The 12,129-nt window shown below is 42.8% G+C and overlaps 1 protein-coding gene across 1 annotated transcript in view; it reads right to left on the bottom strand.

Annotated features, from left to right (window-relative positions):
- Nucleotides 1–4,856: 4,856 nt before the first annotated feature.
- Nucleotides 4,857–12,129, bottom strand: part of ush2a (Usher syndrome 2A (autosomal recessive, mild)) — a gene marked incomplete at both ends in the record, with an annotated part of 353,577 nt that continues 346,304 nt past the window's right edge. The window contains 12 exons of the mRNA XM_083650615.1: nt 4,857–4,943; nt 5,169–5,354; nt 6,454–6,522; nt 7,545–7,617; nt 7,799–7,940; nt 8,105–8,188; nt 8,611–8,787; nt 9,214–9,312; nt 9,491–9,609; nt 9,859–10,004; nt 11,004–11,096; nt 11,223–11,429. Coding sequence (XP_083506741.1) covers nt 4,857–4,943; nt 5,169–5,354; nt 6,454–6,522; nt 7,545–7,617; nt 7,799–7,940; nt 8,105–8,188; nt 8,611–8,787; nt 9,214–9,312; nt 9,491–9,609; nt 9,859–10,004; nt 11,004–11,096; nt 11,223–11,429 — 1,482 coding nt within the window. The remainder of the gene's footprint in view (nt 4,944–5,168; nt 5,355–6,453; nt 6,523–7,544; nt 7,618–7,798; nt 7,941–8,104; nt 8,189–8,610; nt 8,788–9,213; nt 9,313–9,490; nt 9,610–9,858; nt 10,005–11,003; nt 11,097–11,222; nt 11,430–12,129) is intronic.

Below are 12,129 nucleotides of genomic sequence, written 5' to 3'. Positions count from 1 at the left end.
CTTTGTCTCAGTGGGTATGACACGCTGACAGCAGGACCCCAGGAAGACGAGCTGTCGTCTGGGCGGCCGCTAATTGGGGATCCTTTTTAATAAACAAATCAACAGCATTGATGTGGCAGAAGAAAAAAACAACCTTCAAATGGAAAGTTTGTCCTGTCATGTTGATTATAATTCGGCTAATTCAGCTCCTAGTTGAAATCTTAAAAGCAGATTTGATCACATTGTAGATCACTTCAGCATAAAGAGGTAACTGACCAAGTGGTCGCAGACTGTACAAAGATGTAAATCTTGACATGAAAATGATGGAAAGTAGACGTACATAATCAAAACATTAATATCCTAATATTATGGATGCATTGATGTGTGTGTGATGCTCTGTTGATACTTACGCTGTCCATTACATATTGTTACATATTATTGTAATTGTCCATTGATAATCATATAAGGCCTATATTGATATTACCACGCTATTGGACCTAACTGCATTTTGCACTATGAAGACTAAGATTATGAAGTAACTCGCTTGTGTTTATTTTGTATAAAACAATATAGTGTAAAGTGCATCTCAGGACGTCTGACGGGACGTCCCGTCTGTCTCGCCACCTGTCTGTCCCTACATGTCCCTCAGCTCTCCTCTGGCTACGTTTACAGTATATTCAGCCAGCTGCTAGTGAACTGATGCTAATGCATATCTCTATTATCTACGTATTTAAATTGCCCTGTATAACATTTGTTTCTAAACAGTTATGTGTATGTTGGAAATGATTCATTATGTTGTGGTGGTTATGCATTGTCGCTTACTGATGATTACACATGATCAACTATAACTCTGACACAACATTGAATTTGAATCAGAATCACAGTGGTGATGTCATTTAGCTGAAACGTCAACATTTTAACCATTTTCTTTCAAGTGTCAGAAGGGAGAAGTTAAAAACAGTGAAGGGAAAAAGTGGCATTCTCATTTCATTCTTCCATACCGACATGTTTATATATGGACAAGTGAATACAAACATTCAACTTCATAGTTTACAGAAGACTCGGCAAAATTGCTCTTAACTATAAAAAAGGAACAGTTCAAAAAATAATAATTGCTGCAATTAGTGTGTAATTTTTTCAGGCAAATTTGACAAACTGAAAAATCACATTTGTACTCTGAGGACCCTGCAGAATGAACGGTGCCTTGGATGGCAAGAACTTTGACAAGTTGGCTTCACACAAACCAGCACTGATGCTCCATGTTAACTCATCCAATAGACCATGTTGTCAAACCCAAGGCGCCGGGGCCAAATCCGGCCCGGCACCTCATTTGATGTGGCCCGCAAGAGCTAGCAAAGAATACAATTTGCTCAAAACAATTCTAATTCTAATTAGTTCTAATAGACTACTAGTTGTCTGCCATTATTTTTCCTATAATTCTGCTCTCAGAGCAAGGTATTAATTATTAGGATATTAAAACCAATAATAATCGAATCAGAGGCAATGATGTCATATGATAACACGTCGGCTAGATACATTTATATTGTGTTACATTTACAACCGGCCCTTTGAGGACAACCATAATGGTGATGTGGCCCCTGGATGAAATTGAGTTTGTTAGAAGGGTTTACTTTAGATCTAGAGTCGGTAAGAAGGAAAGACTGACAGGCGTTGTTTTGTTTTTTAGAATAAGGTTTGTGTGGACAACTTGTCACTGCGTGTGATTTTTGTTTTTCTCAGGAGTCGTAATGGTGTGTGTGTGTGTGTGTGTCGCCACTACTTCCATTTGAGTAACCTTCCCGTTCAGACAGTCTCCTCTTGGAGACGGCGTCTGTCGTCATGGTGATTTATGAGTTTAATAAAGGCACGTGTGTGTGTGTGGCTCAGGGCCACGCTGTCCCTTACAATCACCCCACAAGCTCTCTCCCTCCCTGCATGGCCGACAACAATAGCTGTGAATGTGCCTGTGAATGTTTTAGCAGTGCCCTTGTCAGAATGCTGTCCTTGAGCGAGGGCACGCTTGTTACTGCCACTTTGCTCAATTCAACCTTGCCGTGACGACGTCCCCTTAAGGGACACGGGAGCAAAAACTGACTGCTGCATCGTTTTGACTGAGATACTGTCCCACTGTGTGTGTGTGTGTGTGTGTGTGGCGAGTGCGACTCGATCACGGTACAGCTGATTGTGCACCTTTGACAATATGACCATATTACTGTATTTTTAGAGGCTCAAAAGAAGAGAATTCCTCAAATGACACAGGCTTTAACTTCGACTTATTCCCATATCCGCTTCTCCACCATCATGACCGGTCAGTCTGGGTTTCTGACAGTAAGAGAATTCGACGGAGAAGCTTCATTTAGGGAGTCAAATTAATTTGTAATTCAACCGTGTAATAACATGTTAATAATGTGCTCTGATAACTGAATACTATCACTGTTTGAGGCACCAGTTACACTGCTGCTTTAGTTTTTTAAGCTTTATTTGAACAGAAGTAGTCTGCTACACTTCTTTGTTGATGATCTGATCATTGTGGGGCAGATATGATCGTCACATGTTTATTTCCCTCCCATAAGCTCATTTTCACGTCAGTTACAAATGTGTAGCGAAATTGGGGCATAAGACGAACATAACCTCATTTTGTGGCAAATATTTATGTGTTGCTTTATGAGCAAAGTCTTTGGCCTTTGTCATTGTAACGTTCAATGTCTTCATGCATTGATATTTTGACCATAAGAGGTCAAACCTGGCTTAAAGATGAGGATGGTACATGTGTGTGTGTTCTGTTTTGAGCTGCTGCTTCAACTGACATCTCCTATGTTTCATGATGGAGTAAAACAATATTAACCTGTCAAAAGTTGTCTGTGCTTCTTTTTTTAAATACGGTACATATTATTGGCATCTTCCAAAAAGCTTGCACTTTTCATCCCCCCCCCTGAGATTCTCTAGGTAGAATTTGAGGGTCAAATTTCACACTTTATAATGTAATTATTATTCCTGCTTGAATATGTCAATATTTAATGTCATATGTTGCTTCAAAATGTTGCCCATGCCTGACATTTGCCTTTCATATCATGAAATTGAGAGTTTGAGTGAGACTCAAGTAAAGAAAATGCAAGAAGATGAGTAGAAAGATTCTAGACCATCTGTTATTATTTACTGTATCATTGCCCGGAATAAAACAAACATTGATCAATCAAATAATCATCTATAAATAAGACTTTGTACAATAATCATAAATAATACTGCCAGTGTAAAAAAAAAAAAAAATACACGTTTTTACAACAATACATTGGGCTTACATTTTGTACACAAACATCAACACACAAATATCATTACACACTTAAAATTTCAACTAGTTACTTTAGTTATTCTAATCGATATCTATGACTTTCGGCTTCCTCTAAAGTCTAAAGGCCTAATCTGCGGAATCCAAATGTAAACAGAGTTTTGTCCCCACAATACAAAAACAAAACATGACATTAGAGATCGTTTCATTCTCAAATTGATAAGGACCAACAGTATGCAACAGCTAAACAACACTGACGCTGGATTCCACTGATTTCTTAGTGAAAGTGATTGATTAGTTCCTCCATCAAGGCCAATTCCTCCCAAATTGAAATTGTGATAATTACCAAAAACTGATATGGTAGAAAACAAATCTCAGACTGAGCCTTCAAGTTACATCAAATATTCACCACACTCAAACGGCACATCTTGTGAGTCCCAGCCACAATTAAGACATTTAAAAAGTTGGCATTTTTAGTCATCATACAAAACTAATACCAAGGCCATATTGTTTGACTCACACTAAAGGGCTTTTGCTGCTAATGTCAGACTACTAGGCACAGATATTAACATAGAAGAGGTGACTGCAACACTTGACATTTGGTTGATTTACAGACTCAACTGTCAGCACTAAGCCTGCTGCTCTTTCTGCATTTTTTAACTAGCTAAACCTGTCAGCTACCAGGCTACATCAAGAATTGGCATGCAGTGATAGTGAATCATAACACCTCCTACTAGCCTGTGGTCAATTAAATATAAAATACGCAAATATGCAATCCAACCCGAATTATTTCAGTCCAGATATGGACCCAAATCTAGCTTTGGTTGTGTGGGTGGGTTGATAATTAGCAACAGACCTGCTGAAGGTGACGATACACACATTTTTGCCGCAAATCTCACCAAAAAATGTGCCCGTGTATCATCTTAACCCATTGATACCTGATGCAGCATTTGTGTGTGTATCCCTTTAAGACCGTGAACCGCGTCACGCGGTTCGCGGTCTTAAAGGGATACACACACAAATGAGGGATATACACGCAAATGCTGCATCAGGTATCAAAGGGTTAAGGACTTTACATGGAGTGGGGCAGGATCTGAGAGTACCTGTGACGACCCCCTCCTTTCCCTATTAGTACTAACGAGTACTTTCATGAATGAAAATGACAGTAAACAAAGATCAGTGTTGACAGCCATTACTTCCGTTTTGGTCAGGATCCCTTCTACAACGTTGGGTCTGAACATTATCAGTACTGTTCCAATGCATTTCCCCATTTAAAAACATAAAAGCAGATTTCTTTTTCCAGATGGTGATTTTTGACTGGACATGAATATTTTCAATAGAGGTTAAATTAACTGATGTATGCTGGCAGAAGCAATATGACTGTCAACTTGCCCATGTCACTCTTTGTGTGATTCCCAAACCGTTCAAGGCCTGGGAACTTATAAATTAATTGTCTAAACTTTTCCATTAACTGAGCTCTGTCCTCAGTTAAAACACCCAATTACAGGTATGGATATGTCACTGTCTTGTTTTAAAACTGGCTCTGGATGATATCTGCCATACTTGATAAGGATCAGGTGAGGATCTTATGTTAAAGGTGAGTGTCAATGAACATGGTGTGTTCCTTTCGGGAGCTGAAGGCCTTGATGGCGTCCACAAACTCATCTTCCTCCACGTACTGGAAGAGAACAACACAGTAGCTCACAACATTAGGATAAATTAGTCTTAGCATACACATAGAGTCATGGAATGGAATGGCATCTAACATTGAGCAAAGGTTACACTAATGATGTATAATATACCAACTCTTTGACACACTGTATAACTGATTTGCAGGTGTATGATGAGAAGATTGTTAACACTTTCATCTCTTTTTCTATGAGTTCTATGTTAAGATCCTCACCAGTGCAGAGTCAGCTCCCAGGGGGTTGTCCCAGCTGCCTTCGTCCATCAGGGACTTCTTATCAATCAGCTGACTGATGCTGCGGTGCAAAGAATTCTGGGAGTAGCTGAGGTCTGATTGGCTGGGAACCTGCAGGGTGGACATGGGGCTGAACCGCGAGACGCCTATCTTCGTATCTGTCAGACCCTGAGAGATGAATTTGCACTTAGAGTGAGATTCAACTCGAACCAAGGAGAGATTTTGTAACATAAAAACAAACAAACAAAATCTCTCAAAGGAAAACTTTTTTTTTATCACGTGTTTTCAGATTATTTTTTTCCTCCCATTTTCTCCCCAATTGTACTGTGCTCCACCACCTCTGCCGATGTGGGGAGAGTTGTAGACTAGCACCATGCTTCCTCTGATACATGCGCAGTCGCTAGCCACTTCTTTTCACCTGACAGTGAGGCGTTTCACCGGCAGGAAGTAGCACGTGGGAGGATCACACTATTCCCCCCAGTTCCCCTCCCCCCGAACAGGTGCCCCGACTGACCAGAGGAGGCACTAGTGCAGCAAACAGGACTCATACCCCAACGGCTTCCCACCCTCAGACACAGCCAATTGTGTCTATAGGAACATGTGACCAGAAGAAGTACTGCTACCAGGAATAGAACCCGGGTCTCCGTGGTGGTAGGCGAGTGCTATAACCACTACCCAGATGCCCGGGAAAATGTGTTTAAAAGTCCAAATTGGTTTGGTCTTATCAAATTTAGATATATTTACCTTTTGTATATTATATATACTGTATGTATATTATATATAGCCTACTGTATGTATATTTAATGTACTTTTGGAACTTTAATAATCACAACTCAAGACCCAAATTGGTTTCACTTCAGGATTATTATTATATGTATATACAAATGTATATATATTATACAAACGAAATTCAAAATTCCTGTTTACCTGTCATTGTCAAAATATTAAAACAAATGTCTGATGAGTAGCTACAACCTAGCTAAACTCTTCCTATCACTGAATACAAGACAAACCAACCAGTTTAATATATAATACACCCGTATAATATTATACTTCACATCACCAAGTCTGTAGATCAAACCTTGATGTGAAAACACAACCTGTGGCGCGTTCTCTGTTCACTCTAGTAGGCCTTCAGTAAAGTTGAGCATGCGCGCGCGCGCACGCACCCACACACACACACACACACACACACACACACACAGAAAAAACAAGGCATGCTCACACAAACAAAACACACATGCATAGAGAGACACGTCTCCCGTACCTCAGTGTACACAGTGTAGCTTTTAAGCGTAACGTTGCTGATCTCAACACAGTCGGCCACAGTGTCAAACTGCCGGGGGACAATAAAGTCAACATTTAGGCTTTTGACAGGAAGTGGAAAGTAGAAAGTCATCTTACTGTGGGACGCTCAGGGAGCAGCACAGAGCCGGAAGGATGTTTAGAGCACAACAACTCAGGACAGGGCCGCTGAGAGAGAGAGAGAGAGAGAGAGAGTGGGAGAGGGAGAGAGAGTGGGAGAGAGAGAGTGGGAGAGGGAGAGAGAGTGGGAGAGAGAGAGAGAGAGAGGGAGAGAGAGGGAGAGAGAGAGAGAGAGAGAGTGGGAGAGGGAGAGAGAGTGGTGGAGAGAGAGAGAGAGAGAGGGAGAGAGAGAGTGGGAGGGAGATAGAGAGGCAGAGAGAGAGGGGCGGCGGAAGGAGAGAGAGTGAGGTGGGCAGAGAATAGAGGGAAGATAGAGAGAGAGGAGGAGAGATAGAGAGAGGGAGGGAGAGAGATAGAGGGGGCAGAGACAGAGAGAGAAATATGAGGGAGAGAGTAGTGGAGGAAGCGAGAGAGTGGAGGAGGAAAGAAACGACAGAACAAAATAAAGGAGAAAAAGTGATGAAATAGTGAGGGACAAGAAACGTAGGAGATAAAACAGAGAGAAAAGTAAACAAAAAAATATGAAGATAGAAGTATGGAAAATGAAAAGTAAACAAGTCAGAAATCTGGGTTGTTTACATGGTCACAGTCACACAAATGAGTTATGTTTCTAAGGGCAGCTTCATAGTAAGAGTTGTTCCTTCAGCTCCCTCTGGTGGTTCAGATCTGAAGTGACAACTGGCTCTGCAAAAGGGATGATTTTTAGATTTTTACAGCACAACATGGAGACAAAAAAATACTAAAATACTGCTAAAATACTTGCTTTTGTTTTATTCAGGCACTGAGTGATCTTGCCAAATTAAACTAAAATATTAGTGAACTACCTTGTTTCCTGCTCATCTTTTCTCTCTCGACTCGCCCCCCCACCCCCCACTCTCTTTTTCTCAGCCATCTCCGCCTCTCTCTCTCTCTCTCTCTCTCCCTCTCTCTCACCATGTATGACTCTCCCACACCCTGTCTGGTCAGTGGAGGGCGCTCTCTGGCAGACGGGTTCTTCCTCAAGACTCTGCAAGGGGTGGAAACAAAAAAACACTTGTATAATAATAATAATAATTATTATTATTATTATTTTGTGTGTGCTCTTAAATAGTGTGTGTGCTGTGTGCTGTAAGGCTCCAATATATGCTCTCTGCAGTATGTGTTCAGTTTGATACATTACAACAGTGAAGGCCACTACATTAGATCACCTGTGCAGCAGTAGTCCCAGCAATATGGCGAGTAGAAACAGACCCAGCAGGGCTAACAGCAAGATGAACCACAGCTCAGAATAGACTGGGGTTGGTGACATGCTGACTCCCAGCTGACCACTGCCTGTAGGCTCAGTCGGGCCTAGAGAGAGAGAGGGGGGAGAGAGAGATGAGAGAGGAGTGAGGTTCGGTGATTTGGGTCCAAGCTCCAAAAAGAAACATCACTCTCTCTGTGTGTGCGTGTGTGTGTGTGTGTGTGTGTGTGTGTGTGTGTGTGTGTGTGTGTGTGTGTGTGTGTGTGTGTACCTAGGCCTGTGGCAGGGCTGTATCTGATGGTGGGAGTGCTAGCACTGCCGTTGTTTGTGGTACACGTCACCTGAAATGACAGAGCTGAGAGAGAGAGAGAGAGAGAGAGAGAGAGAACATTCAAAAATATTTTATGTGAGAACATTGTTATGTAGAATTAACTGTTACTTAACTGTAAGAAGAGTCTTAGCTTATACTGTGTTTCTACCTGTCTGTGTGTCACCATATCTTTAGGTTTGTGTAAGTGATACATACACACTGTGTGTGTGTGTGTGTGTGTGTGTGTGTGTGTGTGTGTGTGTGTGTGTGTATGTGTCTGTTTGTGTGTGTGTGTGTGTGTGTGTGTGTGTGTGTGTCTGTTTGTGTGTGTGTGTGTGTGTGTGTATGTGTCTGTGTGTGTGTGTGTGTGTGTGTGTGTGTGTGTGTGTGTGTGTGTGTGTGTGTGTGTGTGTGTGCATGCATGCGTGTGTGTGTGTGTGCATGCGTGCGTGCGTGTGTGTGCTCACTCTTCTGTGAGGTGCGTGTCACATAGAAATAGCTGTGGAAGCCAGCGTAGACCCTGAGTTGGCTCTCGGTCACAGTGTACTCCCTCAGGGGGCCGTTGAGGGAGAAGGACTCCCCCCAGTCCAACCAGACCATCGTCAGGTTACTGCCCACCGACAACGCAGATACATACTGGGGGGCTATGGTGAGAGAAAGACGGGCAATACACATTTTACATATTTGGATATGAACAGCCAAAATAACAACAGTTTATTAGAATTAATCCATCCCCCTACAATGTATATCTTTATTTTATAAAGTTATTTGAAATCTGTTGATTTTCAGAGTTTTTATTCACTAGTTTTGTCTGACTACCACACATCATCCTCTATATACATTCTTTATGATAGTAAGTTACTCCAGTAACATTACAACTACTACTAAAGCCAATATGATAACATAGAAATATATTGAAATAATAATTATGGAACTTTACTGTCAAGAAACAAAGTATCAGCACATTATTAGCTGTGTTAATGTGTAGCCCTGTTTATGTCAATACTATTTCAGAACATAAAGGCCTAGTCTCTGCTGTGAAAAATGTCATGGTAAATGAAGACCGTTACCTTCAGGAAGTGTTGTCACATTCGTCCAGTTGGAGGCAGTGCTGCCCATGCTGTTGAAGCAGGCTGCTCTCAGCTCGTAGTTGGTGTATGGCTGCAGACCTGTAACAGTTCAGTTCAGTTCAGTTGTGTTCGTTCACACAAAACAGATCAAAAAGGCATAAAGAACACACGCTTTACAGATTATTGGCGTAATATAGAAGTGCAAAAAGTCAATACAGACTCATTATTATGTATTGCTGCTACTTTGAATAATAATAACAGCACACCGTGGACTCACCTGTCACATTGTACTTCCGCCCCTTCCCATCGAAACGGGTTTCGATTGGACCTTGCACACAGGGGAGGGGCACAGGCTGGGGGGGCGGGGGGCAAGCTGATCTGACATGTACTTCACAGCTGGAGACAGACACAGAGACAGACAGACAGACAGACAGACAGACACACACACACACACACACACACACACAGACAGATTCAGTGGCATGTTGTGGTATGCGAGTCTGTCCATACAATCTGCCTCAGAATTTAATGAAATCTGCCCACAGATCAGATAAGCTGAACGTGTGTGTGTGTGTGTGTGTGTGTGTGTGTGTGTGTGTGTGTGTGTGTGTGTGTGTGTGTGTGTGTGTGTGTGTGTGTCTCTACCTCTCGATGACTCCATTGGGTGCCAGGGGCTCGTCCCATTCCAGCTGAGCCGAGCGGGAGGTCAAGGTGAGGGGGCGAGGGGGGGGCTGGTGGTCTGGGGGGGCAGCCAGCGTCTGGAGCTCATTCAGAGGACCTTGGCTGCAGCACTGTCACATGGTAAATGGATGGTAAATGGACTGCATTTATATAGCGCTTTTATCCAAAGTGCTTTACAATGTGCCTACATTCACCCAAGTGTGTGTGTGTCACATGATCAGAATAAACACTTGATGGCAATACTGTCATGTATACATGTACAGTACTACTTTGTCAGACAGACAATGTAAACAATTCATTCAAGAACACTCTCATCGTAGATTTAACTATTTATTGCATAAATGCAAATACAGTTATGTTTGGCGGTGAAGGCTCCGCTCTTTATAGAAGGTGCTCATCCCTGAAGCGGCCCAGCAGCAAGCTACGGCGAGCAGAGAGGGCAGCAAAATCCCCCCAAGATTCCAGGTTCATTTAAAGCCATAGTGAGTAAAACTAAGACATGGAAAACAGGTTCACTTTTTGAGCCATGCAGACTCTGAGCTAGGAAGGTGGAGGCTGGGGTGGTGGAGGCAAAGCATTGCCAGCAGCAGCAGCGGTGTGAGGCAGCATATAGGTGGAGCAAAGATCAGAGTGAGAGGAGGCCGTATTTAAATGGACCCGCCTTGTTGTGAGAATGGCTGTGATTGGTGAATGTTTAAACGATGATCCAATCAGCGGCTGTCAGCTGATTACAGCTGGGGCGTAGCCTATGACCTCCGTGTCTCGAATGAACTAATGCGAGGCTTCATTATATAAACATAGTTCAGAAACATGTTTTACAATTTACATAATTATAATAGTCTATGTCTTATAAAAAGTTTAAAAGAGCATCCTTTCACAACTGTCTGGGAAAAAAAGATTTCCCACTTATTCCCATGCAGGTCTCTCTACGCAAGAGCAGTATTATTTGTTTGACGAGCCCGACACAAGTCACAGAAAAATGTCCACGCTGCATAATGGACAATAAGGATTTCTTGAAACTTGAATTGATAGTGTCACTCAGCAATAACAGCCCAGTATTCTAGTAGTATTTGCTATTATTAATATGACTAATATTGCTATGACAATACCTGATAACAGGTGCAGGCCTCCACTCCTACCCAGTACTCGGTGTAGGGACTCAGACCATAGAGTGTCTGCTGATGGGACGTACCTTCTGAGAGCTACAGGAGGGGGGTAGGGTGGGGTGGGGTGGGGTGGAGAGAGATGGAGACAGAGAGAGGGAGAGAGGAGATGATGAGAGTGGTGTCTCTGAAGTCCATGATGTAGTCGTGTGTTGTGTGCATTACCAGAGTGTGGTTGTTGTGGTGCAGGGAGAACACCCTGTAGAGGCTCACGATCCCGTTGGGCCGGGCCGGCGGGTGGATGACCACTACCGCCGAGGTTGCCGAGACCTGCCGGAAAGTGGGCGTGGCTACACCCTCAGGTGGGGCGGGGCCTGTTCTTCCACTGGCCCACGGACTGGCAGAGTGACCGGCCGAGTTCACCACCCACACCTGTCGGTCAAACAACTCATCTGAGTCTTTCATATTGTAGAATCTCACTCGTCCAAACAGAGCTCACTCAAACCAGGACCCTGTACTACGAAGCTAGTTTAACAGATCCGCGATAAGTCCCTTTGATCTGGTTTGACTGAACAGGATCAAAGCTATCTAGTTAACTGATACTACGACGCTGGTTTTCTACTAGGTAAGTGGACCTGGGATCTGCCTGTGCACGCGCACGTTTTTCGCTCGTGCACAGGCGCGCGTCCACGCGAAAGAGGTGCGCTAGCCAATCACATTATGAACAGCTGAGTTGATCCACGCCCACACCCATTTCCACACCCATTTCCTCGTTCAATGAAGCGCAGTGCATGATCAGAGTTTTAGCGGATATTTAATGTATCCGCGATTTAATGTCAGAATGAAAATCCGCGTTGGATAGTCTGCTGAAGGGCTGTCTAAAGCAGCAGCTTGTATTCACATCAGTCATTTGATTTACTTTGATCAGCGATTTCTGTCTGATACAGCTGCATTGATACAGGCAGCAGCAACAAATGTAAAAGTGTAATCTCAGTCTATACATTTCCACAATCTGTAAGCCTATTTAGACCATAGATTTAGAAACGCATGCTCAATGAATAATGATCTCTATCACTCATGTGTGTGGTTGCACTGATCGAATAATTCATATATAAAATAGCCTAGTATAAAG

This window comes from Poromitra crassiceps (assembly GCF_964638095.1).
Source record: "Poromitra crassiceps genome assembly, chromosome: 14".
Taxonomy (NCBI): domain Eukaryota; kingdom Metazoa; phylum Chordata; class Actinopteri; order Beryciformes; family Melamphaidae; genus Poromitra; species Poromitra crassiceps.
This window is presented reverse-complemented; position numbering and strand designations above follow the sequence as displayed.